This window comes from Trachypithecus francoisi, unplaced genomic scaffold, assembly GCF_009764315.1.
Source record: "Trachypithecus francoisi isolate TF-2019V2 unplaced genomic scaffold, Tfra_2.0 Lachesis_group3, whole genome shotgun sequence".
Classification (NCBI taxonomy): domain Eukaryota; kingdom Metazoa; phylum Chordata; class Mammalia; order Primates; family Cercopithecidae; genus Trachypithecus; species Trachypithecus francoisi.
Genome location: NW_022681468.1, coordinates 132,675,743 through 132,703,305, shown reverse-complemented (window position 1 = coordinate 132,703,305; position 27,563 = coordinate 132,675,743). Strand labels below are relative to the sequence as shown.

At 37.1% G+C, this 27,563-nt stretch overlaps 1 protein-coding gene across 9 annotated transcripts in view; it reads left to right on the top strand.

Annotated features, from left to right (window-relative positions):
• TCF12 (transcription factor 12) overlaps window positions 1-27,563 on the top strand; it is a 381,043-nt gene that overhangs the window by 282,103 nt on the left and 71,377 nt on the right. For all 9 annotated transcript variants that reach the window (XM_033189989.1, XM_033189988.1, XM_033189987.1 and 6 more), the window contains one exon: window positions 5,281-5,333. In XM_033189989.1, coding sequence (XP_033045880.1) covers window positions 5,281-5,333 — 53 coding nt within the window. The remainder of the gene's footprint in view (window positions 1-5,280; window positions 5,334-27,563) is intronic.

Below are 27,563 nucleotides of genomic sequence, written 5' to 3'. Positions count from 1 at the left end.
CACGCCCAGCCCTGTCTGTGCTTTTAATTAGAAGAGAGTTGGATTCTTGGGTGTCATGTTGATGTCAGAGCTTAATTGCATAAAAATAATACATCCATTAGATATTTAATAAAAGAAATTATCAAAATTCTTACTTTTACAAATACATTATAAGTTTTTAATGAAAGGTTTGACCATGAATAATTTTGGATGACTTCAATTTGTAAGTCATAATTTTAACAAGTTTCAAACGGCCAGTTTAATGCTCTTGCTTGGTCCTCATATGAGCAACTAAGTAGTGAAAAATGAGACTTAACTAGTTTTCCTCCTTGTAATTAGAAATTCATGTTCTAATGTTAATAACTTATTCTTTACCAAAAATCATATAACGAAATTTCCAAGGTGGTTTTATATACATTCTCATCTTATCAATTCACCAATCCTGCTAGTCAGTTGCTATAAATAGATTTAACATAAAAACTGAGGGTCAAAAGGGAGGGCAGGCACATTCATATAATCAGTACTTAGGATAAAATTTTAAGATTTTCTAACTCCAGGTTCATTGTCTTTTGCATATTACTTGCTTCTACACTCCACTTCCTGTTTAATTGAGGTAAAATTTACCATATTAAATTGTACAGTTAGGTAGCATATACTACATTCACTACATTGTGTTGCTATCACCCCTATCTAGTTCTGAAATGTTATTGCAAAAGGAAACTGTGCATATGAAGCATTCAAACCCCATTATTTTTTCATTAGCTTCCTTCTTTTATGTCTTATACATAGCCTAACCAGGCCGGTCTATTTTGTGTTGCTGCTTACAGCAAGCCTTAGTGTTCCTTGATGCTTTATCCAAACTGTGTTTAAATGTCAGAATTTTTGGTGATTTCTACCAAAAATCTTTTAAACAACAAAATTGAAGCTGCAAAGCATTTTTAAATTAAAAGTGGGCCAGCTAGTCCACCAAAAGATTATGTCACAGTTTTTTATTGCACAGGCATTTGTTGACTGCTTATATTTATGTATCTACTTTCTATTAACCTGTGTTTTGGTGAAATATTCCTGGTCTGTAGGTCTAGGGTCTGCTTGTGGGTATAAACTGGCACTGCGATAGATCATCATATTCAGCATAGAGAACTCTGATTAGATGTATCCACTTCTCAGTATTATGGATGATTTAGTATGTGTACTATTAAGTCAGCCCAGGTGATTTAGACCAGTATGCTTTTTGTTATTAAAGAAAGGATAAATTGTAAATGCATTTTTCCATCTCCAATCTTGTTTCCTACCTAATGAGTTATTCAGAATAGGAGCATTCATTGGAGTCTAGATGTATCAGTGTTACTCTAGAAAAATAACTTGTTAGTATGGTATATGAGTATATACTGTGACAAGAAGCACTTAATACAAGCTAACACACTATTAAGTTCAGGGGAAAATTAATTATTGAAATAACTAGGAAAGAGGGGAGTAAATTTCAGAAAAATCCAGACTTAAAATTCAGGTTTTCTATAAATTAAAACTTGTATCTTCTTCATTTTAATTTTGATTATGATGATAGACACTATTGATTGTCTGCTCCATGCCAGGAGTGTTGCTGTACACACTACATTTTTACAAAACCTCTATGAGGTTGTAATGTTAACTTCATGTTACAAATGAGGAACCAAGACCCAGAGAAGCTAAATAACTTGGCCAATGCTGAGTTGGGATATGGTAGCTCTTGATGCCCAGAGAGGCCCACCCATTTCCTGTGTAAATGTCATTTAGTGGGTTCTTACTACGTTCTTTATGGCTATTTCTCAGTGTTAGCCGCTCTTTCTTAGCATTGCAGTTATTGATAAAATCTCAGAGTTTAAAAGGACTCGAGATGATCTGCATCAACCTCAGCATCTTCACAAACTATTTAGATGCTTTAGGAAATCAACATGCTGTACAACAGTTTCTAATTACCCAATTTATAATCATTTTCCCCCACATTTTAATGGAAACCTAATAATATTGGCTAAAATGTGTTAAGTCTCTTGCTCTTGTTAGGCACTCCCCTAAGCGTCTTTCATGTATTATCACAATACGTGAAATACACAAAAGGATGTGTTACCCCCTTTTTACATGGAAGTGACTGAAGCTCAAAGAGGGTTAAGTAACTAGCTGCTATATGATGGAGCTGAAATTAGAATCCAGCCAGCTTACTCTCTTTTATTTTATTCTATTTATGTATTTTTCTTTTTTGAGACAGAGTTTCGCTGTTGTCCCCCAGGCTGGAGTACAATGACGTGATCTCAGCTCACTGCAACCTCTGCCTCCCGGGCTCAAGTGATTCTTTTGCCTCAGCCTCCTGAGTAGCTGAGATTACAGGCACGCGACACAGTGCCTGGCTAATTTTTGTATTTTTAGTAGAGAAGGGGTTTCACCATGTTGGCCAGGCTGGTCTCAAACTCCTGACCTCAAGTGATCTGCCTGCCTTGGCCTCCCAAAGTGCTAGGATTACAGGCATGAGCCACCGCGCCCAGCCATCTCTTAGCTGTTACATTTTGCAACCTCCCAGAAGTGATTGTTGAATCCCAGGCTCTCATGATTTTAAATCGGACATTTTGTATTTGATTGTGTAGTGGTAGGTAACCAAATACAAAAGAAAAATTTCTTTTCACATGGCAGCGGAAAAACTGGCCTAAATGAATCTTTTACTAATAATAACCTCTAAGTAGAATGATAAACTGGTAGGGGCAGTTCAGTTGACTGTTTCGTACAAAGAATGTGACTTTTGTTCAAGGGAATGCTATATTAGTTGTGAGTAGTTGGGGTTTTACAAATATAGAGTGTGCCAGATGCTGTTCATCTTTGGCACTTCTGTTTTAAGGAAATATAGGCTTGCCTCTTAAGGTAGGAAATGAATGCTTCCCCCTTCGCTATTGTGTACAGTTTTCTTCATGTGCTACATATAAAGTTGCCTTTTTAACTTTGCAGCCTCCTGAGATATTCACTGTAGAGAATTCCCAGCCCAAAGTTAAATGGGTTAAGCTGAGGCCAGGCATGGTGGCTCATGCCTATAATCCCAGCATTTTTGGAGGCCAAGGCCCGAGGATCACTTGAGGCCAGGAGTTCAAAACCAGCCTGGGCAACATAGTGAAACACTTCTCTACAAAAAAAAAAAAAAAATTAATTAGCTGGGTGCAGTGGCACACACCTGTAGTCTAGCTACTCAGGAGACCAGGGCAGGGGAATTGCTTGAGCCCAGGAAATCAAGGCTGCGGTGAGCTGTGCTCATACCACTGCACTCCAGCCTAGCCAACAGAGCAAGACCCTGTCTCTGAAAAACAAATGGGTTAAACTGCATGTTTTATTGTATGGTGTCATTTATGGACCAGGAAAATATAATCCCAGCACTTTGGGAGGCCAAGGCCAGAGAATCACTTGAGGCCACCTCTGCATCCATAGGTTTCTCATCTGTGGATTCAGCCAACCACAGATAGAAAAAAAACTTTGTAATGGGTGATTCAATCTGTACTGAACATGTATAGACTTATTTTTTTTTGTTATTCCCTGAACAATACAGTATAACTATTTACATAGCATTTTCATAGTATTAGGTATTATACATAATGTAGAGATGATTTAAAGTATAGAAGAGGATGTACATAGGTTATATGCAAATACTACACCATTTTATTTAAAGGACTTGAGCATCTGTGGATTTTTGTATCCTCAGGGATTCTGGAACCAATCCCACTGATACTGAGGAATGATTGTGCTGTGATTGTTTAATTCCCATTTTTACAGCTTTCAAAAGTATACATCAGCTTCTTCATGTGTTCCTAATAATGAGCTCCTCAGAAAATCCTGAATCTGATATATTTTTTGTGTAAACCTGGAATGCTGTGTTTATCACTTTTTTTGCAGTAAATAAGATGAACAAGTTTTATATTTTACATATAAGTAAAATTAACACATCAAGTGAGACTGGTTACATATGAAATACATTTTCGTTTATATAGATAAATTCTAAGAAAGAAATATACTTTCTCTGTCAGGTTATTTCCTGGAAATATAAACATTCAAGGACAAATTTTACAATAATTAATACTGTAGTTGTGGTTATAGCAACATAATGTTAAAAGTAAATGTACCTAATACTGAATGACATTGCATTTGTCAGTGCCCATATTTAATATTTTTAAAAACTATAGGATAGCAAGCATAGCATTAGCTCTCAGTTTTTAAAATATGCTTTTAAGCCTAATTCTCAATGTGATGCAGACACTAAATGTGACTCTGCTAAGGAGTCATATTATCAGCATGACCTATTACACGAAGTGCCCCTCTGCAAATGAAACTCTGAAGTACCTAGTATAGTACCTGGCACAGAACAGCTTTTTTTTTTTTTTTTTTGAGATGGCGTTTCTCTCTTGTTGCCCAAGCTGGAGTGCAGTAGTGCCATCTTGGCTCACTGCAACCTCCATCTCCTGGGTTCAAGTGATTCTCCTGCCTCAGCCTCCCGAGTAGCTGGAATTACAGGCACCCGTCACCACGCCCAGTTAATTTTTTTGTATTTTTAGTAGAGACGAGGTTTCGCCATGTTTGCCAGGCTCCTCTCAAACTCCTGACCTCAGGTGATCCCACCCACCTTGACTTCCCAAAGTGCTGGGATTACAGGCCTGAGCCACCATGTCCGGCAGAACAGTTTCTTAAGAAATTTTCATTCCTAGGCGGGGCTCGGTGGCTCACGCCTGTAATCCCAACACTTTGGGAGGCTGAGGCGAGCAGATCACGAGGTCAGGAGATCGAGACCATCCTGGCTAACATGGTGAAACCCTGTCTCTACTAAAAATGCAAAAAATTAGCCGGACGTGGTGGCGGGCACCTGTAGTCCCAGTTACTCAGGAGGCTGAGGCAGGAGAATGGCGTGAACCCGGAAGGCAAAACTTGCAGTGAGCCGAGATCATGCCACTGCACTCCAGCCTGGGCGACTGAGCGAGACTCCATCTCAAAAAAAAAAAAATTTTTTCATTCCTTTCCCTCATACTAGTTCGTTGTTTTCTTTCTTGTATTGGTTCATTTGCTGTCATCTTCCCAAATTTATGGGGTATGTATTTTCAGAATGTATCACTTTTTTAGGAGAACCTATTTTTCACTGGGACTAGTTAAAAGGAATGAGGCCCTCGTTACTGTATTTTGCTGCTTACTCCCAAATATTGGAAAGCAAGAAAGACACTAAGAGAAAAGTTATTCTGTTCATTTGAAGTCTTAATTTCTTTCCAGTATAATATGCTGATGAAATGTATTGTTTTCCATTTGCAGATCCCTTGCAAGCAAAAAAAGTCAGAAAGGTGCCTCCTGGTTTGCCTTCTTCTGTAAGTACCTGTCTTTTTTTGACTTGTTGGTAAACAAACTGATTTCAAGTGTTCAGCATTTCCTTGCTACATGGGTACATTCGATTGATGCCAGTGGGCATACTTTACATAGTAATTGTTCAGTGCTTAACAAAATCATTGATTGAGGTAAATCCACATTTAATGTTTGGTTTTTAGATTTCTCTGGAATGATTTGTAGCTTACTCATACGCTGTTACTCCTTGTCCCTGTCATTTGAATTCCCCTCTTGGGAAGAGGACTAGGCCAGTAGCTGTCAAAGATGATCTCCTATACAGGTCTTTTGATGTTTAATTAGTCATTATGTTGCTGAACAGGAGGACAGACAGAGATTAATAGCTGAAAATCTTAGAAATTTACATTTGTAATAATCCCAGTGGAGCTAAAGACATTAAGATTCGGAGTATATGTTTGGCTCAGCCTGCCTCAGTAGGACTGAGGTTATTAATATGCATAAATCACAAAGTCAGATGTTCATTGTGAAGCCCTTGTGGGCTTAAAAGCCTTCATTAAGCCTTTCCTAACTTCAGCCTAGCATGAGGAAAGCTTTCAAGCAACTAGTTTGTTGATCCCTCTTTGCTCAAAAATGTATCCTTTGAGAATAAAGGGCTTTGATGAAGAAGGTTGCAAAGGTTTGGTGGAATAATCATTAATGGCCATGATAATCTAATACTGTAGGGGCAACTGTGCTATTAAATATATTTATTCTTTAAAGAAGTAAAAGTACTTGTAAATGAACCTGCACCATAAATCTACCTACAATTTTTAAATCTCTGGTGCAAGAAAGGAAGTTTTTTTTTCTTCTCCCTTTGCTTAGAACAAATGGGGCATGAGGCTGTTGGATTGAGGCCCCAGTGCCTTGTAGGGTACATCTTTTTGTTGTGTAAATGGGCGTTGGGCTTTTATTTGGCAGTACTTAACACATGGGCGCAGGTGCTGCCGGATGAGTCAGCTCATCGAAGTATAGACTGAATGGAATATCCGGCTTGGCAAGTAGTAATCTAGAAGGAGCAGCATGGGTCTGAGCTTTTTATTTTTTATTAAGGCTAAAGTAGAGATACCATCTTTTTGGTTGTTTGCCTTCCTTCTTTTCTGTGTTCTTCCCCCGCCTTCTCTACCGTGTGATACATGAAAAGTCGAATTTGAAATCCTCTTTGTAACTCAGTTCCAGATGGATCTGAGTTTTATGCAGCCTAGGGCAGCTGTGCTGTGAACCTGCAGCCTACCTGGAAGGTTGGCTTGCAGCTGCAGGCATTCTTAAAAGCTTTTGCTTGCATAAGCACTTGGGCCCACTAGAGGCTGAATAGCTGCTTGATAAACAAAATGAACACAATGCCTCAAATCATTATTCCCGAAGACAGGAATTTTTTTCAGCAGTGGCTAAAAATAGTTGGGCAATTTACATTTTAACAGTTGTGTGCTATGCAGGGGTAGGTGATTCAACAGTATGAGAGACGATTTCTGTTAAATTAACAGAAAATCATATTAAAACTGACAGTACTGCTAAAACATGTAACAGTGCAATTTTCTTGTAATTTATTACTATAATTCAATGAAAGTAATAAAAGTTAAATTACACATTAATATTTAGTAGAACTATACAGGTTAAAAAAACAGATTAGTGAATGAAAAATTCATCTCATTTCTTAACCTGACATTAAGAAACAGTGTATTTTCAGTGTTCCATAGTCCTTTGATTTTTAAAGCAAAATGGACAGAACAGCCTGGGAAGAGAGTCACCAGCATTTCTTACATTTGTAATCATAATAACATTCATTACTTGGAGATAATGAATAGTTACCTCTGTAACTATGCATTCTCTATAGATAGTTCTCTGTATTCTCAGGTATCTGTAACAAGTCACTGAATTCTGATGAAACCTTGATTTCTTTGAGAACCATTAGGAAATTTTGCAAGCCAAGCATACTTATATATGTATTTTACTAGCTATATTAGTGTACATTAAATGTTATTAAGGATATATAAATAATAAATTCATTTTAATTAATTGAAAATATGTTTTAGATAAAATGCTGTGTTGAAACCTCAGAGCCTTTTTGTTTTATTTTGTTTTTTTGAGGCAGGATCTCACTCTGTCACACAGGCTGGAGAGCAGTGACACAATCACTGCAAACTGCAGCCTTAACCTCCGTGGCTCAAGCGACCCTCCCACCTCATCCTCCCAAGTAGCTGGGACTGCAGGGACTGGCCACCACGGCTGGCTTTTTTTTTTTTTTTTTAGTAGAGATGAGGAGGTCTCTCTGCAGTCCAAGGTGGTCTCAAACTCCTGGGCTCTGTGCTCCTCCTGCCACAGCCTCTAAAGTGCTGGGATTGTAGGTGTGAGCCACCACACCTGGCTGAAATCTCAAAGTATTTAAAAAAGAAAATAACAAAACCTTAAAGACAGATACTTTTCCCACTTCTAGGATTAACTGTGAAAGATTTTAAAAGAAGATACTTTAATAAATAATGACAAAATAAGTCCTAAGAACACTTAAGGTTCTACTGTTTACCTCCTCTGGATCTAAAATGGAATTTTAAGTTGTGATTTCCTGTTTCAGGGCATTTATTGAAAAATACACAAACTATAAATTTTGACATGCAAACTGTAAGAAAAATTGAGTATAAAAATGAAAATTGACTATGTATATTTTATTTTATGATAATTTGACTATTATACTTTCCAAACCATATTGGAAATTTGGCAGTAACATTCAGGATTTCATCAGTTTGCTGCTTGTTCATTCCATCTTTAATCTGTAAAATATGTGTTACTTTTTCTAAAGAAACAGTGAAAGGACTAGGTTAGTATTGCTGATACTGATACAAAAAATAATAGGCAGGGTTATTTAGCATGCAGAGCATTGATAGTCTGTATAATTTGATCATGTAGCATTGATTAGAGACTCTTTTTTTTTGTAAACTGATTTATATTTAGGTATCATAAGTGCATACCTCAGCTTCTCTGTTCCTCCTCCAGAACAACTGAATAGTAACTTTTGCTTGTGGATGAAGGTCTAACTAGGGTGTATTAAATATCATTAGAGCAGTATAGTCAGTAACATTAAGTGAATGGTTCACCCAAATCTGCCCAGCTCAGTCACTGATTGGCTGTATAGCCATAGACTAGTCAGTCCTTAGGATGTTTGGAGTGGGAAATTTGAAGTTCCTTTCAGGTCTAAAATGCTATATACTTACAGTTTTAAAATTGATATGCTCAATAAATAACCAAAAACGAATAGTGAGCATAGTTTTCTTCCTCCTGATGAAGAAGTGATGTTTTTTAAGCACATGAGATTCTCCACTTGCTTCTCTAGACAGATTTAAAGATTGGGAAAAGTGGAATTTTGTAGCAGCAACAGTAGAATAATGCTTGGACATTGAGAATTCAAACATATACAAACACATAATTGTCTTCGGGGACCTCACTATCTTATATGAGAAACAGGCATTCAGGAAATTAATTATATTGCAGTGAAGCAAGTAAGGGTGTGTACCAAGTGCTCTGGTGACATAGGGTAGGTAGAACTAACCCTACTATAGTGACTTCAGGAAGTGTTGACCTTTAAGTTGTGTCTGGAAGGATGCGAGGCAGCTCATCTGTTAGAGAAGGAGAGAATGAACCAGACAGGTAAAATGCATAGAGGTGTGAAAAAATAAACACATGTTGAGGTCACATCTAAAAGTACAGTGTTACTAGATTCTATACAAGTTGCAACCTTTGTAATTTTCCTATAGCAAACCCACTCTTCTACTCCTGAGATAGACTGAGTTGGGGAACACATGAAATCAGAACAGATATGAGAAGAGATAAGTTGTCATAGCAGTCTACCCTGGATAAACACCTCAACTATTCTGGCCAAGAGATAATGGAAGGCATTTATAATTGTTAAAGTTTTATCTGGGAGTTTCCAAAGGCATGGGTGGTACTTTGGCTTTGCAGGGTGTTTTCCTTCCCTTTTAGGGTTCTTAAACCTCCCCTCCCATTCTCTAACTGCCAACTCTTGTCTTTGTTCTTTGCATGTACATCAGCTGTTTTTCATCTATATCAGATCTTTACTGAGATACAAAGTTCAAGGGAGTTTTGAATCTCTGGGTGGGGATTTGGGGCAGGGTTTTTTCCTGGTAATTTGTCGGGGGGGGAAAAAAGGAAACATTTGTAATGTATTTGTTAGCATCCTTTACAGCCTCAGTGTCACTGTGTTAGTGGTGCAACACTTAATGTGTGAGGAACTTTGTTAACCATTACCCATATCCTAATCTTCAACCTTTTGCCAAACAACTCTATAACTAATATTCCCTACTTACAAGTAAGAAAATTAAGACTCAAAAACATAAATTAACTTGCCAAAAATCACACATAGGGCCAAGATTACAACCTAACTTAATATCAAACACCATTTTATTTTTGAGTTTTAAAATCTGATTCTTTGGCCGGGCGCGGTGGCTCAAGTCTGTAATCCCAGCACTTTGGGAGGCCGAGACGGGCGGATCACGAGGTCAGGAGTTTGAGACCATCCTGGCTAACACGGTGAAACCCCGTCTCTACTGAAAAATACAAAAAGCTAGCCGGGCGAGGTGGCTGGCACCTGTAGTCCCAGCTACTGGGGAGGCTGAGGCAGGAGAATGGTGTGAACCCGGGAGGCGGAGCTTGCAGTGAGCTGAGATCCGGCCACTGCACTCCAGCCCGGGCGACAGAGCAAGACTCCGTCTCAAAAAAAAAAAAAAAAAAAAAAATCTGATTCTTTAATACCTTGGTTTATTCAGAAAATATCTTGCTTAGTATATTAAATTAAAACAAATTTATTCTGTCAGGTATGTTTTTACTGATCAAATTTATTTTTATTTGGCTTTGTTGTTTAAGGACCTACAGTAGTAGAAAACCACAGACTTCCCAGTGAAGCATATAATGGATTTTATTTATCTGCCCTCAGCTTTTTTTTTTTTTTTTTTTTTTTTGAGATGGAGTCTTGCTCTGTCACCCAGGCTGTAGTGCAGTGGCACGATCTCAGCTCACTGCAAGCTGCGCCTCCCAGGTTCATGCCATTCTCCTGCCTCAGCCTCCCAAGTAGCTGGGACTACAGGCGCCCGCCACCACACCTGGCTAATTGTTTGTATTTTTAGTAGAGATGGGGTTTCACTGTGATAGCCAGGATGGTCTCGATCTCCTGACCTCGTGATCCACCCGCCTCAGCCTCCCGAAGTGCTGGGACTACAGGCGTGAGCCACTGCGCGCAGCCTGCCCTTAGCTTTTTATTTTATAACCTTGGAGAAGTTGCTTTTGTGAACCTCCACTTTCTATTTGTAAAAGGGGATGATAATTCCTATTGTAGATGTTATTGTGAGAGTATTATGTACGTACTATATGTGTGGTGTATCCTAGATATTCAGTACATGTTTCTTCATTATTATAGCTAGTTCATACCACTACAGCCTGAAATTTAAAGAAGTTTAGCATTTCATTTTTACCAAATTTGGATGAAAAGCAAACAAAAAAATTTGAAGATATAAAAAAGGATAAGTCTTATAGTGAAATAAAAAGTTTTCACGTTACCTCCACCTGTGTATATAATGTATGTGCCTGGCACCTAATGACTGCATGGTAAATTGTAGCAGCTCCTATTGTTGTTTAGAAAGCATTCACTTGCAGAAAAACAATCTACGAAAGGAAAGAAAACTTGTTGAATCAAATCCGGCTGCCCCTAGAATTCATTCTAATTATTTTTGTTTTCTGAACTCTCAGGAGTCAGTGCTTTTTTTTTTTTTCCTTTTTTAAATCACTGATTGAACATCTTTATGGCCCTCTGAAGCATTTCTCAGGTGGAGAAAAGTTTCTTTGCTCTTTATTCTTTATTTCTTAAGTTGGTGTTAGTATTTCCAAACAGCTCATTTTCTTTTATATGCTACAGTAGATAATAGAATTCTGAAGAAGCAAGATATATCAGAACAAGTCTTTCCAAAATGTAAATAAATACCTAGAGAGATTTGAAATGCCTTCCTAGACCCAAATACCTAAAGTTGTATTCTTGTTCTATAGCATTTGAAAATACCTTTTTCGTATCAAATATTAACTCTGCATCAAAACGACATGTCTTATAAGTTTTGAATATAACTTGTTTGCAGTCCCATAAATAGCCTGATGAATGATTATTTGTTTCTTAATCAAGTGTCATGCTATCTTTTGTACATTGTTTTAAAAGTGTGTATGTATATATTCCCACAAAAGCTGTTACCATCATTTCTTGGTTAAACTCTCAAAGTGTAATTTACTCCATCAAGAAAAATATTTTGTCAGAGCACAGTGGCTGTAATCCCAAGACAGGAGGATCACTTGAGCCCAAAAGTTCAACCTAGTGAGACCCTGTCACTGCAAAAAAATTAGCCAGATGTGATTGGCACCCCCTGTAGTTCTATCTACTTCGGAGGCTAAAGCGGGAGGATCACTTGAGCCCACCATGTTCACTCCACTGCACTCCAGCCTGGGTGACAGAGGAAGACTCTGCCTGCAAATAAAAATTTGCGAACTCTTCACCACCACTATAAGGAACTTTATTGTTTCTGACATGAATCAAAGCAGCTTAGACTCTACTTTTTCTTGGTTTGATGCAGACAGGTACAAAGCTCATTGGCCCTTAGATTAGTCATTGACTATAATTTAGAAAGTGATGGGGCCAGGCATAGTGGCTCACATAATCCCAGCACTTTGGGAGGCCAAGGTGGGAGTATCCCTTGAATCTAGGAGTTTGAGACCAGCCTAGGACACATAGTGAGACTTTGTCTACACACACACACACAAAAAAAAATACTTAAAAAATTGTCTAGGTATGGTGGCATGTGCCTGTAGTCTCAGCTACTTGGGAGGCTAAGGCAGGAGCATCTCTTGACCCTGAAAGAGTTCAAGGCTGCAGTGAGCTGTGATTTCACCACTGTACTCCAGCCTGGGTGACGGAGCCGAGAGTCTGTCTCAAAAAAGAAAAAAAAAAAAGTAAGAAAGTGATGCCTTTCTTTCTCCTAAAGTTTTTATGGAATTTCATTTTTTGGGGAATGGCTCTTTTTTAAAAAATGTGAATTTTTAGTCATTTGTTGTAGTAAACTTGAAAATGTAGGAATACCTTTTGAGACAATTAGAAATATCCTGAGGTATTCCCAAACCATAAAGACTGCTAGACCATGTCTAATAATCTAGCATGCTCCTGTACATACTAAGTAGAATAAGAATATTCAAAAGAAAAAAAATACTAAATCCTGAGGGTGTCTAAACTGAAGATTTTTTTTTTAATTGGAAAGAGATGACAAACAGAACGGATGGGTGGAAATGAATAATTATAAAACTATGGTTTAAGAGCTTGCTAGCCATCTGAACCAGTAAGAAAAAGGTCAAGAGTTAGAACTATAGAGAAACTGATAGCTCCAGTTTATCCATGAAAATAGTAAGATGAGCAGCAAGAAAAATACTGTGTGAGTAGAGTCCTATGGAAGTCACTAGGAAGTCAAGATAACAGAGTGTGTTTATAGGCAATTATCTGGCCCGTTCAGGTGCAGTGGCTCACACCTATAATCCCAAAACTTTAGGAGGCGGAGGCCGGCATATCACTTGAGCCCAGGAGTTCGAGGTCTGCCTAGCCAACATAATGGAACCCCACCTCTATAAAGAAATACAAAGATTAGCTGGCATGGTGGTGTGTGCCTATAGTCCCAGGTACTCTTGAAAGACAATTGCTTGAACCCTAGAGGTTGAGATTGCAGTGAGCCGGGATCACACCACTGCACTCCAGCCTGGTTGACAGAGTGAGACCCTGTCTTAAAAAAAATAAAAATAAACAATGATCTAAGGCCCTTGAGACTAGGAAGAAATCTACTGATTCTGGAATAAATAGTATTTACGTGAAGTACCAGCTTTTGCTGAACTTCATGAGTAAACACTCCAGATCTTGAACATGAATTAGAATAGATATTTACTTAGTTCTTTGGGCAAGCAGCGTAGAGAACACACAACAACCGTATGTACTTAAGAGTTTCTTATTTCGGGCTGCTAGATAAGGTATCTCTATTTGAAGGCTACTGTGATACAACATTTCCAAAGTGGCTTATTCATTCTCTAACCTTACGGGTCAGACTTGCAGAAAAATCTTTGTGTGTAAAGTATATAAATGGATTATCCAGTAATCCATTCCAAACTTATATTCAGTTTAGTCATAAGTGATTTTTTTCATACATTAATAAGAAGTAGCCACTGTTTATGCTGACAGTAACCACTGTTTAGAACAGTGTCAGAATTAATAGCCTTTAATGTGTAGTTCTAAGATGCTGATTTCTGTGAGAAGTCAGTAATGTCTTTGATGTAATTTCAAACCAAAAAGCAGAAGAAAAAGTAACTAGTGAGTGAGTCCTAGGGATCCAATTGTTTGTACTAATAGCTGTATACAGTGATACTTGTTATTTGTTATTTTCTGACTTCTCTATTCTTTTTAAAAGAAGAACATGGCTACATTTCATTTACAGGTAGCTTTTAAGGTTTATTGAACTCTTTGGCTGCTGGTAAGATCTTTTGAGACTTCACAAACCAGATCTAGGATAAAGCCGTGTGTGTGTGTGTGTGTGTGTGTGTGTGTAATTCATATGATTTTTAAAGGATATATGGATGGTTGAATTATATAAATGCTTTTAGAGTTTAAGGCCACTCACAGGGTCTTCAGCATTAGTAGAACCGTGACTTTTTTTTAATTTTTACCTAATATGATTAAGGATTTTTTTTCAAGTATGAAAAAGAAGGATTAGATTAAGAAATTCACATTTTTATCACCAAGGGTGCTCGGGGCTCTAGATTTCTAAGTTAGGAAAGGCATTTACATTCTAAGTAATTTGCTTACATGAAATTTACTTCCACTAATACTCCCTTTGTAATGATTTGGCTTTGAAAAGTTATTTGTTGTACTTATATCTTATTTCAAGGACTATAATGTATGCTGCATAGCTACATTTGTTGCTAAACTTCTAAGCATTTTAAAAACATTGCTAGTCTCAGGATGGTTTCTAATTACTCTGTTATGTTTATATTCATTTAATCGACTTCAAAGACATTTTAAAGTACTGACCATTCAAAGGTTTTCTCTTTTTATTATCTATAATTGTTTAATACCTAATCCAGTATCTGTAATGTGCCAATATTTTATCAGTTTTTGAAAATAATTGGTTCTAGAAATTATGTTTTATGCCAAATTTGCTAGAACCAACTTATATCTTAGCCTGAATTTCTACTTTTTCCTCAATGCGCTAGACCAGGGGTCAGCAAACTTTCTATAAAGGGGGTATGTTGTAGATATATTTGGTTTTGTGGGCCAGTTGTCTCTGATGCAGCTACTAAACTTTGCTGTTGTAGCACAAGAGCAGCCACAAATGATACATAATACATGGGCATAGCTGTATTACAGTAAAACTTTATTTATGAAAATAGATGGTGAGCCACTTTTGGCCCACAAACCAAAGTTTGCCAACCTGCACTAGATTTAAAGAAAAGGTAAATGTAGTTCTAGTGAAAAACAGACCTAAAGAGTTAAAAATAAAATTAAATACTTCTTAGGCCTGTTCCTCAGTTTTATTAAGATTCACTACTTTATATTCTTTTTTTCTTTTTTCTTTTTCTTTTTTTCTGAGACAGGGTCTCGCTCTGTTACCCAGGCTGGAGTGCAGTGGCACGATCTTGGCTCACTGCATCCTCCATCTCATGGGTTCAAGTGATTTTCCGGCCTCAGCCTCCCAAGTAGCCAGGACTACAGGTGTGCACCACCATGCCTGGCTAATTTTTGCATTTATAGTAGAGAAGGGGTTTCACTATGTTGGCCAGGCTGGTCTCGAACTCCTGACCTAGTGATCTGCCTGCCTCGGCCTCCCAAAGTATTGGGATTACAGGCATAAGCCATCACAACCGGCCTCATTATCTTGTATTCTTTAGTCCCTTAAGACCCTGGGCCAGAGTTTATTGTATTGACAGATACTTTCCAGCACTATTATTTGCCTTACTCTAAAATATTCCTAGGTAGAATAATGGTAGAGCCTCAATTTATACAGTGGGTGCTACAGTGTCATAACTTTTCTCGGGTTTAAGTGTCGTGTTTATGCAGGACATCAAAAGCAGCCCATGTATAGAAGTATTAATAAATGCTTATTTGAAACAATTAGATTTAAATTCAAATAGTTTGTATTTAAATAATTTGACTAATATAAACAGTCCTACTAAAATTTTTAACTTAAACTTAAGATATACTTGTGCCAATCTCCATCTTTTTTCCTGTTCCAACTTTCTGATAGAACCTAAAGCTGGGCCATGTGCCCAGCAGTTTGGGCGGCCAAGATGGGAGGAGTGCTTGAGCATAGAAGTTCAAGACCAGCTTAGGCAACATAGCAAGACCCTGTCTCTACAGAAAAAAAAAAAAAGAAAAAAAAAAATTGATCGTGGTGGTGTGTGCCTGTGGTACTAGGTACTCAGGAGGCTATTGGAAGGATGGCTTCAGCCTGGGAGGTTCAGGCTATAGTGAGCTGGGATCATGGCACTACACTCCAACCTGGGTGACAGAACAAGACCTTGACCCAAAAAACTAAAATCAGAAGAATCTAAAGTTAAAGATAGTTGCTGGCACCTTGAGAATCGGTTCCAACCCAAGTATGACTGTGAAACCAATTCTTTTGAATCATGTGACGTGTTTCTGATCTAAACATAAAAGCTTAATAGAAAAATTAAGAATATCTTCCATTCCTAGAAAATTCATTTTTTCAATGTTAATCCCTATGAAATCTAAGTAAATTTTATGTGGTTCTTAAATAGTTCCCTTTTTTGCTTTTATGAGGCTAGTATTAATAATAAACAATAAATAGGCCAGGTGTAGTAGCTCACGCCGGTAATCCCAGTACTTTGGGAGGCCAAGGCAGGTGGATGACTTAAGGTCAGGAGTTCAAGACCAGCCTGACCAACATGGTGAAACCCCGTCTCTACTAAAAACACAAAAATTAGCCGGGCATGGTGGGGCATGCCTGTAATCCCAGCTACTTGTTAGGCTGAGGCGGGAGAATCACTTGAACCCAGGAGGTGGAGGTTGCAGTGAGCCGAGATAAAGATCACACCATTGCACTCTAGCCTGGGCAACAAGAGTGAAACTTCGTCTCAAAAAACAACAAAAATAATAAGTAAGAATGTCTACTTCAAGTTTTCTGACTTGAGCTTGTTAGTGTTTTAAACTGTCAAACTCATCATTATTTGAAATCATGGTTTTCAGTATCTTTTCCAGTAACACAAAAGATATTTTAAAATTTCAAAAATCAGTAACTTAAATGAGAATTAGAAAACTTCTTTGCTACTAGTATGGGCTCCATCTGGTAGACTCCCAGTGAGGAGAATATGAATCCCTTCTGTCAAAATCAGCAAATATATATGAAGTCTTTATTGTGAATGAAGATCTACTTTAGGGATTTAAATATGAATAAAATATGGACCCTGTCTTCAAGATTCTTTTTTTTTTTTTTAAGACGGAGTCTTGCTCAGTTGCCCAGGCTGAAGTACAGTGGTGCGATCTTGGCTCACTGCAACCTCCACCTCCTGGGTTCAAGCAGATCTCTGCCTCAGCCTCCCAAGTAGCTGGGATTGCAGGCATCCGCCACCACACCTGGCTAATTTTTTTGTATTTTTAGTAGAGATGGGGTTTTACCATCTTGGCCAGGCTGGTCTTGAACTCCTGACCTCGTGATCCACCCGCCTCAGCCTCCCAAAACGGTAGGATTACAGTCATGAGCCACCGCACCTGGCCAGAATTCTTATAGTCAAAAGATAACCTTGATCTTTGGAAAAACATCCTGTTTTTTTTTTTTTTTTTTGGTTTTTTGTTTTGTTTTGTTTTGAGACAGTCTCACTCTGTCACCAGGCTGGAGTGTAGTTCCAGCCTCCCAAGTAGCTGGAACTACAGGCAAGTGCCACCACAACTGGCTAATTTTTGTATTTTTTGTAAAAACAGGGTTTCACCTTGTTGCCCAGGGAGGTCTCAAACTCCTGGACTCAAGCGATCTACCCACCTTGGCCTCCCAAAGTGCTGGGACTACATGTGTGAGCCACTGCGCCCAGCCTGGAAAGAAAGAACTTAAAAAAATTTTTTCTTTGTTTTGAAACAGGGGTTGAATCTGTGGCCCAGGCTGGAGTACGGTGGTGCCATCATAGCTCACTGTGGCCTCAAACTGCTGGGCTCAAGCAGAGAGGCAATCCTCCCACCTCAGCCTCCTGAGTAACTGAGACTACAGGCACATACCACTACACCCGGCTACATTTTCTATTTTTTGTAGAAAAGAGGTTTTGCTGTGTTGCCAGGGTTGGTCTCAAACTCCTGGCCTCAAGTGATCCTCCCATCTTGGCCTCCCAAAGTGCTGGGATTACAGGCGTGAGTCACTGTGTCCAGCCCAAAATGTTTCTTATTGCATAATTGTTGTTCTTCAGGCACATGATGTAGTATTTAGGAAATACTTTTTGAATTAGGACTACGAGGCCATTATTTTATGTATCTATAATAGGAAATATCACCTGTTAATGACTTCCTGCTCTAAGCTGTACTTTTTAACTTCTCCTCTGATTGTTCAAACCTTCAATAAGTTAACTGGCTTACTTTGTAAAAGAAACTGAATTATTTGTCCCATTTCTCCCCTCAATTATGCAGTTAATTCCTAGTTGTCAAAATAGGAGTATTTTACCAAAACCAAAACAAAAAGCAGGAAAATTACAGGTAATTCAGCCATGAGCATTAATTCTACTTTGTTTTAGGAGGACCTAATTAAAAATATAGGGCCATGGTCCTCACGTGAAAGAAAAGTATGGAAAACAACAATACAGGAATTCTTTTTCTAAAGGAAGTAAGTTATGATTTTATTGACATAAATTTAAAACAGAGACAGTCTTATATAATATTTATCTTACTACAATTCTCTTCAAGAATTTAACCATTTGTGGCCACCTATGTTGCTATCATCTTTGTCTAAACCACCTTTACCTCTTTCTTAAATTATGGCAACAGCTTTACAACTGTTCTCCCAGTTTTATTTTTTTATTTTTTTTATTTTTTTAACACAGGAACATCCTTTTAAAATCTAGGTCAGGTCATATACTCCTCTGCTTAAAATCCTCCAGACGCTTCCCTTATTGTAAAACCAACATCTTTAAAATGGCTTACAAGATACCTGCCACCTCTCAGACTTTGTCTTCTACAACTCTGCCCTTCCCTCACTTCGCTCTAGCCATACTCTCCTTTTTACTGCTTCTTAAAGATGTCAAGCACACTTCTACTTCAGGGCCTTTGCATTTGCAGTTCTCTCTCATGGAACACACTTTCCCTAGTGTCCAAATGACTAGTTTTCTCTTTGATCTAATATCACTCTGTCAATGAAGATCTTTTGTGACCATCCTATATAAAAGGGCAACATACCCCTAGTGCCTCCTCATTCTTTACCTGATGTATTTTTCTCTACAGTATTTTATACCATCTGATTTGCCCTAATTTGTTTATTCTTTATCTGTATTACCCAGGAGCAACATAATAAAGCAGGGATTTTATTTATGTTGAGTATTGCACCTTCAGCACAGAGGTGCATAACAGATATTTAATAACTATTCGTTGAATAAGTGAACAAAGGCAAGTGATTAGCAATACAGCCCATAGCTCTTCTTTCTGGACCATGGTGAGCTGACTCAGAGAAGGTATAAGCTACATGCTAGATAACCTGAATTATCTTCAGGAGAAAGATAACTACGTAACTGTATATTTTAACTCACTGTATTATAAAACATATAACATGCTTAAACTTTGTAAACACTTTTCGGGGAAGAAAAGAGAGAGCTCCAGTTTTTCATCAGAAAAATAGAAGTATTTTCAGCAGCAAAGAACACTGTAGTTATTTCTGTTTACATGGGCAGTGTGCCCCTTGGTTAGATTGGAATTATTAGATAAGAATTAGATTATTAGCTAGGAATTAGATTAGCGCTAGGAAGTCATGCATTTGTTTTCCGAAGTGAGGTCTTAGCATTAGAAGATCGTGTTCTTATATTCATATAATCTTTATTCCCATTTTAACAACAGTAACACAGTTTGAACCTTTTTTATATAACAACCATTTCAGTCTGATATCACCAGTGTTACGGCAAGGAAGTGTCCTCAAGATCGCGCACCTATAAAGTTACTGTAGTGTTGTCACCCATTTTTCACGTTTTGCTCCCTTACTTTATCCTGTAAACTTTCCAACCTACATATTCATTACAGCCATATTTGTGTGTCATAGTCCTGTTTACCGCTCTACTAAATTCTCCAGCCAAAAGGAGCAAAGAAACAAGTCATAGATGGGCACTGCATCTTTATTATAGAATAGTGCAGGAGCTGCAGCCCACTTACTTAAGATGAGCTCCCATATTGACTCCTTAACTCTGTGTTGCTTGCTAAAATTATAACAAGGCCATCTCTGGAGAGGATTATATATTATTTGAAGGGCATAGCCACAAATGTTTTGTTTTCCAGGTGATGCTATATTAAACATAAAATATCTGACTTGTAGATAAATTGCACATTATTGAGAAATCAAAATAGTTACTGAATAAATTAAACAATGACAAAGTTAGGTAAGAGTTGTTACCAATCATAGGATGTCACTGCTTTTCTTTATTTTGTTCAAGATAAAGTTGATAGGGCAGGGAGCAGTGGCTCACGCTTCTAATGCCAGCACTTTGGGAGGCTGAGGTGGGAGGATTGCTTGGGCCCAAGAGTTCAAGAACAGGCTGGGCAACAAAATGAGACCTTGTGTCAATTACACTTTAAAAATCAAAATAAAAAAGAAAGATGATGGTTTTAAATGAACATATTACTAGGCAATGGAGTTATATATATCTAGCCTTTTAGATACTTCATTTGCTGGCATAAATATTATTAGAATACAAAGCTTTTGGACTCTTGTCTTAGAACTGAGAAGTTGTAATTATGTTTCCAGATTCCTTTTTTGGTTCATCCTTTCATTTCATGTGAGGCTTTAGACTTTTAATTACGCCTCTTGCAGATAAGATTATAAAAATGCAATTTAAGGCTGGTCATGGTGGTCTATGCCTGTAATCTCAGCACTTTGGGAGGGTGAGGCTGGCAGATCGCTTGAAGCCAGGAGTTCAAGACCAGCCTGGCCAACATGGCGAAACTCTGTCTCTATTAAAAATACAAAACTTAGCAGGGTGTGGTAGCGCACGCCTGTAATCCTAGCTACTCTGGAGGCTTAGGCATGAGAATGGCTGGAGCCCGGGAGGTGGAGGTTGCAGTGAGCCAAGATTGCACCAGTGCACTCCAGCCTGGGCAACAAAGCAAGACTTTGAGACACACACACACAGACACACACACACACACACACACACACACGCAATTTAAGATCGGTGTGGACACCTGGTATCATCTATGCCAGTGGATCACAGCTTGAATCTTGAATACAAGAAGATTCATAACACATCAGAAAAACCTAACAAATTCCGTGGATTCTGTAGTTTACTGAAATAAAGTGGTAACTAAACATCAGGTTTCTTTCACTGGAATTATTTCAGCTCAGCATGGCAATGCTTCATTTACCTTTTAATCTGAAGTTCTGAACTGCAGTTACATGGCTTTGCGTTTTCTTTTTTGTTTTTGTTCATTTGTTGTTGTTGTTGTTGTTTGTTGTTGTTTTTCTAGAGACAGGGTCTCTCTCTGTCACCCTCGCTAGAGTACAGTGGCACAATCATAGCTCATTGCAGGCGTGAACTCCTGGGCTAAAGCAATTCTCCCACCTCAATCTCCCAGGTAGCTGGGATTACAGGTGCACACCACCCGGTGAATTTTTTGACTTTTGTAGAGACAAGGTTCTTGCCACGTTGCCCGAGCTGGTCTCAAACTCCTGGGCTCAAGGGATCTTCCCACCTTGGCCTCCCAAAGTGGTAGGATTACAGGCATGAGCCACCATACCCCGCCTTGATTTTTCTTTTTAAGAGAGAAAAATGTTTATTATAATGGAATTAAAAAAAAAAAAAAGTCTGAGAGACAAAAATCTTTCATAATAGGAATTCAGAGTTTTAGGGTGGAGTACATAATAAAATGTTTTATTAGTGGTGAAATGGCTAGGAAGTCTTTGGCCTAGTTTGATGCCTGCATTTCACAGAAATGGAAAATTAGGCTCAGGGAGAGTCAACGACCTACTCTAAGCTCTCATGCCTCCTGAGAGGCAGAGCTGAAACCTGGATCCCTATCTCCTGACTCCCAGTTTAGTGCTCTTTCGCATTACATGATATAACTCCACAGTGTTCTGGGACCTGAGTAGCCCATCTTATATTACATAGAATGATAGGGAGAATACTTCTGCCCTACTGCATACACATGTGCTACAGCTACATAGAGCAGGTAGCTTAACAAATTTCTTCCAAGTTTTGTATCTGTTTCCCAGCGTCTGTTTAGGGACACTTGTCATTGTTAGGAATGGTGAAGCATACCAAATACTGGTCAAACAATGCTTGTTTTGCATTGTTCTTTGTTGAAAATATATGACTGACACCATTTCCCATCTTTTTCCCTGCTGATTTCACTCTTCTTAGATGTGTGTTCAAACTGAAGTATTTTTTGGCTTTTGTTGAGAATGGTCACCAGAATTTAGTAATAAGAAACCATTCTTAAAATGTATGTCTTTTCATAAATTCAAGATCTGTATGATTTCTTCCAGTGAATATAGCAAAAATTAGCTTTGCTTTTTTGCTTTATTATCACAGATGTGAGGCAGGATGTTTTGGTAGACTCAGTATTTATTTAGAGGTAAGAAGTATTAAAAAAATTACTACCACTAGCAAGAATTTTTACTGAAACAAAAATATAGATTGGGGACCAAAAATAACTTAATGTATAAGTTACTTACAGCTTTGGATTGCAGATTCTTGAAATGGTTCTGGGCTAAGATGCAGATGTTACTTCTGGTCTTTTTAAAAATAAATTTTAAATAGAATAGAATATCTTGATGCTGTTCCATTTCTCATAAATTGAAAGGATCTGGTATTTTCCAGTTCAGAAGAAAAAAAAAAAATCACACAGGCCAAAAGAAGAAACAAAAAAACGGGTGGCACTTTCTTTAAGAGAGCTAATTTGACCCAAGACGACATGTTCACAAAAATTATTTAGCTTTACAGATGATTTTAAATGATAGCTTTGTTTGCCTACAGTTTTGTTTTGTTGTTAGATTGCCTAACGAGTCAATAGTGCAAAGCCTTATGTCAGCCTTGAAACATCTTCAGAAGTGCTGGTTTCTTGAGGAATTTAAAAACCTGGGGGTCGTCCTCATCGTTTTTTTTAATGTGTGCATACACACACCATTAGGCAGTCCTGTGATTATAGAGCCATCTGCAGGAAAATTGTCAAGTTGCAACATAGTTAATGATTCTCTTACTGTGTTATTTCAAGTGGTAAATGAGAAGTGACAAACTGCAATTCACGTAGGGAAGGAGAGGGGAAAGAAAAGGACAGCCAAGAGACACAGGGGCAGCGGGACCCCCCCTCTTTAATTTTTCAAAGAAAACTGCTTTGTCATTGTGAGTTTGTGATCAAAAGAAACATGCGATTTGCTTCAGATTTTACATATTCTCAGTGATTATATAGTTCTGTCTCATTTGAAGGGTTATCTAATGATTGCCTTTTAGAAGCTTTGTATGATCTGTCAGTTCTATTCATGTTGATGTCGGAGGGATACTATTTATTCACCTCAGAAAGAGATTTATTTGCTTTCTTCTCCAGGAGATATGGCTGTTTTTACATATCCTCATTATAGTCATATGGTTGTCAAAAGGAAATTAATTGTTCTTTTACCTTAAAAATGCAGTTTACAGAGGTGATTTTTTCCATTGACTGTATAGCTAGATGTTTTCTATTTTGTTAATCATTAAGCATTTCTAAAACTCATTTTAGACTTGAGATATTTGTAAAGAAACAGTCATCTGATATCCTGTATCCGAGTCAGATGCTATTTTATGAATTTTACCATGTGTCTTTACACTGTGTTGAGAAATGTATATTTATATGTGTTGATATCCAAATAAGTCGTTTACCAGTACTCAGACTAATCTTTAATATCCACCGGTTATTGGTTTGGTTAAGATTTTGGTAATCACAATTAAGACTTAATTGGAACAGTTTTTTTCATGGAGTGTCACTTGAGTAAAGATCACAAAATCAAGTCTCTGATTGTTAAGATTTTCATACAGTGGAAAGATAGTAATTAGAAGCCTTTTTACTGATAGACTGGGTATCAGCAAGATGGGAGTGATTGTTGAATTAGAAGATGCACTACTGATTTTAGATCAATAACACTATTAACTTTAAATAATATGCATTGAATGCTAGTGAATTGGCTTGAAAATGGTGCATTATTTCACTGGAGTTTTATATTCTTAATTTCTTTCTTGCAGAAGTAAATTTTCTAAAATGTGAGGATATTAGAAAATCAAAAGAACAACTTTCTGAACATTTAGGAATGACTTTATTTACAAAGTAGCATATACTACCAGAAAAGTCTGCAATATAATGTTCAGATATAAAACCTGAAATTTTGATATCTGACTTAATTAGCAAGGCTAACTAAAACACTGCACAGTTGAGAGACAGCATTGACTCACATACCATCTCTTTACAAGATAGAGGAGGAAGAAGAGGCATTGTGGAAAGTTCTTTTGCTTTGAATTTGTTCACTTACAGATTCTCTCACTATCCTCTTAAATCTATCCTCACCCCTACCTCCCTTGCAGCCAATAATTTATTATTTGCTGAGTTCATCCTTTAGGAAAATATAGAGTTCATTCGTAGAGTTATTCATGTGTCAGGTTTTAAGATTGACTTCATTTATTACTCTGAAAGTCTATTTTCCAAGATTTGATTCACTTAGAAATAATGTTGAAACTTTTCATGAGGAATCTTATGAGTGGGTTTTAGGTTTACTTTTCCAGTCAGATCTTCTGGCTTTTGGGACAGTGGAATGTTGCCTGTTTGTTTTAGAAGAATATACAGTAAGATTAACCACTAACTGGCCTGTGTTAACTAATTCAAGATACATAATTCACTTCCATTAAAAATTTTCTTTCAAAAACTATTTAGAATTTTACGTTACCTTTGGAAACATTCTTGCTTAAGGATCATTTAAAAATAGCTATAACTGTTATAGTGATCCAAATATAAGGATAAAAATGAGCTAATAAAGTAGATAAAAATACTACAGGGATAACTGTAAGAAATTTTATATAGTTCTCCAAGGAAGCTCTGTTTCCCAATCAACAGAAATGTAAGATGGAAGAGGGAAATTTTGCATGGAAGCCTGGAATTTAAACTGAAGTTTCCAGAGAGCTCTTACTTGGTAGACTTTTTGAAAACATCTTTTCCTAAATCATCAGTAAAGAAGTAACTTCTTTAGGCAAAGCACATTGTGGCTTTTTCTTGCCTAGTTTAGTTCTGTGTTTAATGACTGCTGGAATAGCAACAAACATAACATCCTGATAACATTTGGGAGGAAAAGGCATTTTTGAAAATTGGTGAAATGCAATAATCTTTAAACCAGGAATCATCAGTTTGTTAATAAAAGATGTATGGTTCCAAGTTATGTGTTTTTTCAGGGTCCTCTGGCATTTTCATTAATCATTTTGCTAGTGTGTACAATGATTCCTATCTTGTGTAAAACTTGATTTTTTATATTTTTGAACTAGGTAACATGAATATTGAGTCAGATCACATAATCTTAGAGTAACACATAAGTGATTATGTAGAGTTGTGGGTGGAAACAATTCTGGATAAAAAGTGCATGACAGTTCAGAGCTCCTGTGCAGACTGCACGCCTGTCTGAAATCAGGTTTAAAAATTGGCCCTGTCTCCAGCTGACTCGTTTTGTCAGACTGAGTCACAGGATTAACCCTTGACATGTTCCTTTAAAAAAAAAAAAAAAAGCAAAGATTAAACAACTGCATTGACTAAAACAGCACTTGATCCATCTATATGCATTTTTTTTCCTGTAATATGATTCTCCTTAGGACAAGAAATTGTACTACAGCTGTTGCATAGATTAAATTAATTTTTTAAAAATTGGGAGCAGAGAAAAAAAGATTTTATTGTACAAGATAATTTATAATGGCAATCAAGCAATGACCATCTACATCAAACAGTTTTAGTTTTTTGGGGGGTAAGGCAGACTTCAAGAAAAATGCTGTTTTGGAGCGACAAACTTAAAAGACTTTTCCATAGCATACAAGTAGAATATAGGGGCATTTTATGTAGATTCCACCAGTTTTGTTGATGATTTACTGTTTTTGAAGAATGAGCTTTTAATATCATATAATTATAGATACAGGCATAGAGTTTTGTTTTGGTTTTTAGTTTTTATGTCTATCATCAATTTAGGCAGTAGTGTATACCAAGTGACTGTGGTGTGTATTGTCAGGAGAGGTCTTACCAACACGTGTACGAGTTTTATATTTACGTTTTTTAGGGGAATAATGAAAAGTAGAAGCAAAAGCTTTTAATTAGTTACTCAGCTCTCTTTAGAAACTATGTTTCACATTCAGGTTTCATGTTTTACACTAAATCTTACCTAGGTGTTTAATAAATAAGTGCATTTTTTTCCATTAAGGAAATTTGATTATACTGTTTGGCTTTTACCATGAATTTCTTTTTTATCTGAATGTATGTTTATTCTCTTCAGATTATCATATAATTGCCTCTAAAATAAAGAACTGGTGTTAAAATATTAAAATTTTCATTGTGCTTTAATAACCAAGGTTGCTTAGTTGGGTTTACATTATGATGTTTGTTTTATCAGACAACATAGTAAGTACCCTCTCTGTTTTCTGCCAGGCATCAGAGCAATGGGCTTAACTGTCATAGGTGGATGTTTTTTAACCAATATAAAAAAGTTTTCTCAGATTGAAGCGATGATTATAAAAATGTTGAAGTATTGTCAGTGCTTTGTGGCTCCCCTCTTCTCCCTCTTCCTCCTCAATTTCTATTGAAAAGTAAGTGTTATTTTTAATAATTAATAGAGAAAATTTTATTGATTAGATTTTGATTTTCCTTTTTTTGTTTGTTTTTTATTTTTTGTTTTTTGTTTTTAGAGTAGCCTATCTGTCAGTATAGAAAGACTGTGTATGGAAGACTAAAATTTACTTGAATGGTTTTAAGGCATGCTATTGTTAATTGTAAATCAAAGCTTTTTACCCAGTTCTCCAAGGATTGAAATGGGTCTTTGTGGTCTCTCAGGAGGGAGGAAGTTACAAACCACTCCGTAGACTGGCATTTTAATAGTCTGCTGTACAGCGATGTTCTTTTGCAGCTGCTGCTTAGCCTTTTCTGTATCTGGAGAGTGTGGGGAGGTTTCATTGTTGTTCCAATACTATCAGCTTTTAAAACATTGTGAAGTTAGTCGGCCTTATTGTCTGATTTAGTTTTGTTACTATAATTTGATCAATATGTTAATAAAAATGAGGTTGGGGAGATAGGGGGTCCCTTGTAGTATATTCCTAGAATATTTCATAGAGGATTTCTGTTTCATGAAAGGTACCTTTAAAAAAAGTGATGTGCCCCTTTTGCAGCTTGTGAGCTCTCCTCTGATTAATACAATCCCGTTAGAACCTACAAGGCATAGAGAGAAGGATAGTACAAAGAGGTTTTGATGAAGGGAAATGGGACAAAAAGGGAAAGTTGCTATTCTGTTTTTCCAGGTTATAATTACAGCAAAAGATTGATTGGAAAACATTTAAATAGCAAGATGTGTTTGTGTGAGAGACATATGTTTTTGCAGACAACTTTCAAAACCTTTTGACTTCGAAGTATGAGTTAGAAATGTCTGTAAGACATTTATTCCCACACTTATTATTTTTCCTTTCTGAGAAATGTGAGCATTAACATAAAAATATGAATATACAAAGTATTAAGAACAATAATAAACAGAGGAAAGACTTATAGGAAACTGTTCAGTTTATTCTTTCATACTTTATGTGAAAGATGTGTGGATTTTTTTTTAAGAGCAATCCTATTGCAAGACCTTATAAACTTTTAATTGGTGTTGTGTATGAAGAATTAGAGGCTTATAACAAAATCTGTATTATTAAATGTTTCCGTTTTAGAAACAGGTAATTTATTTTCAAGATAATCTATCTGATTTTTGGACTAAGCT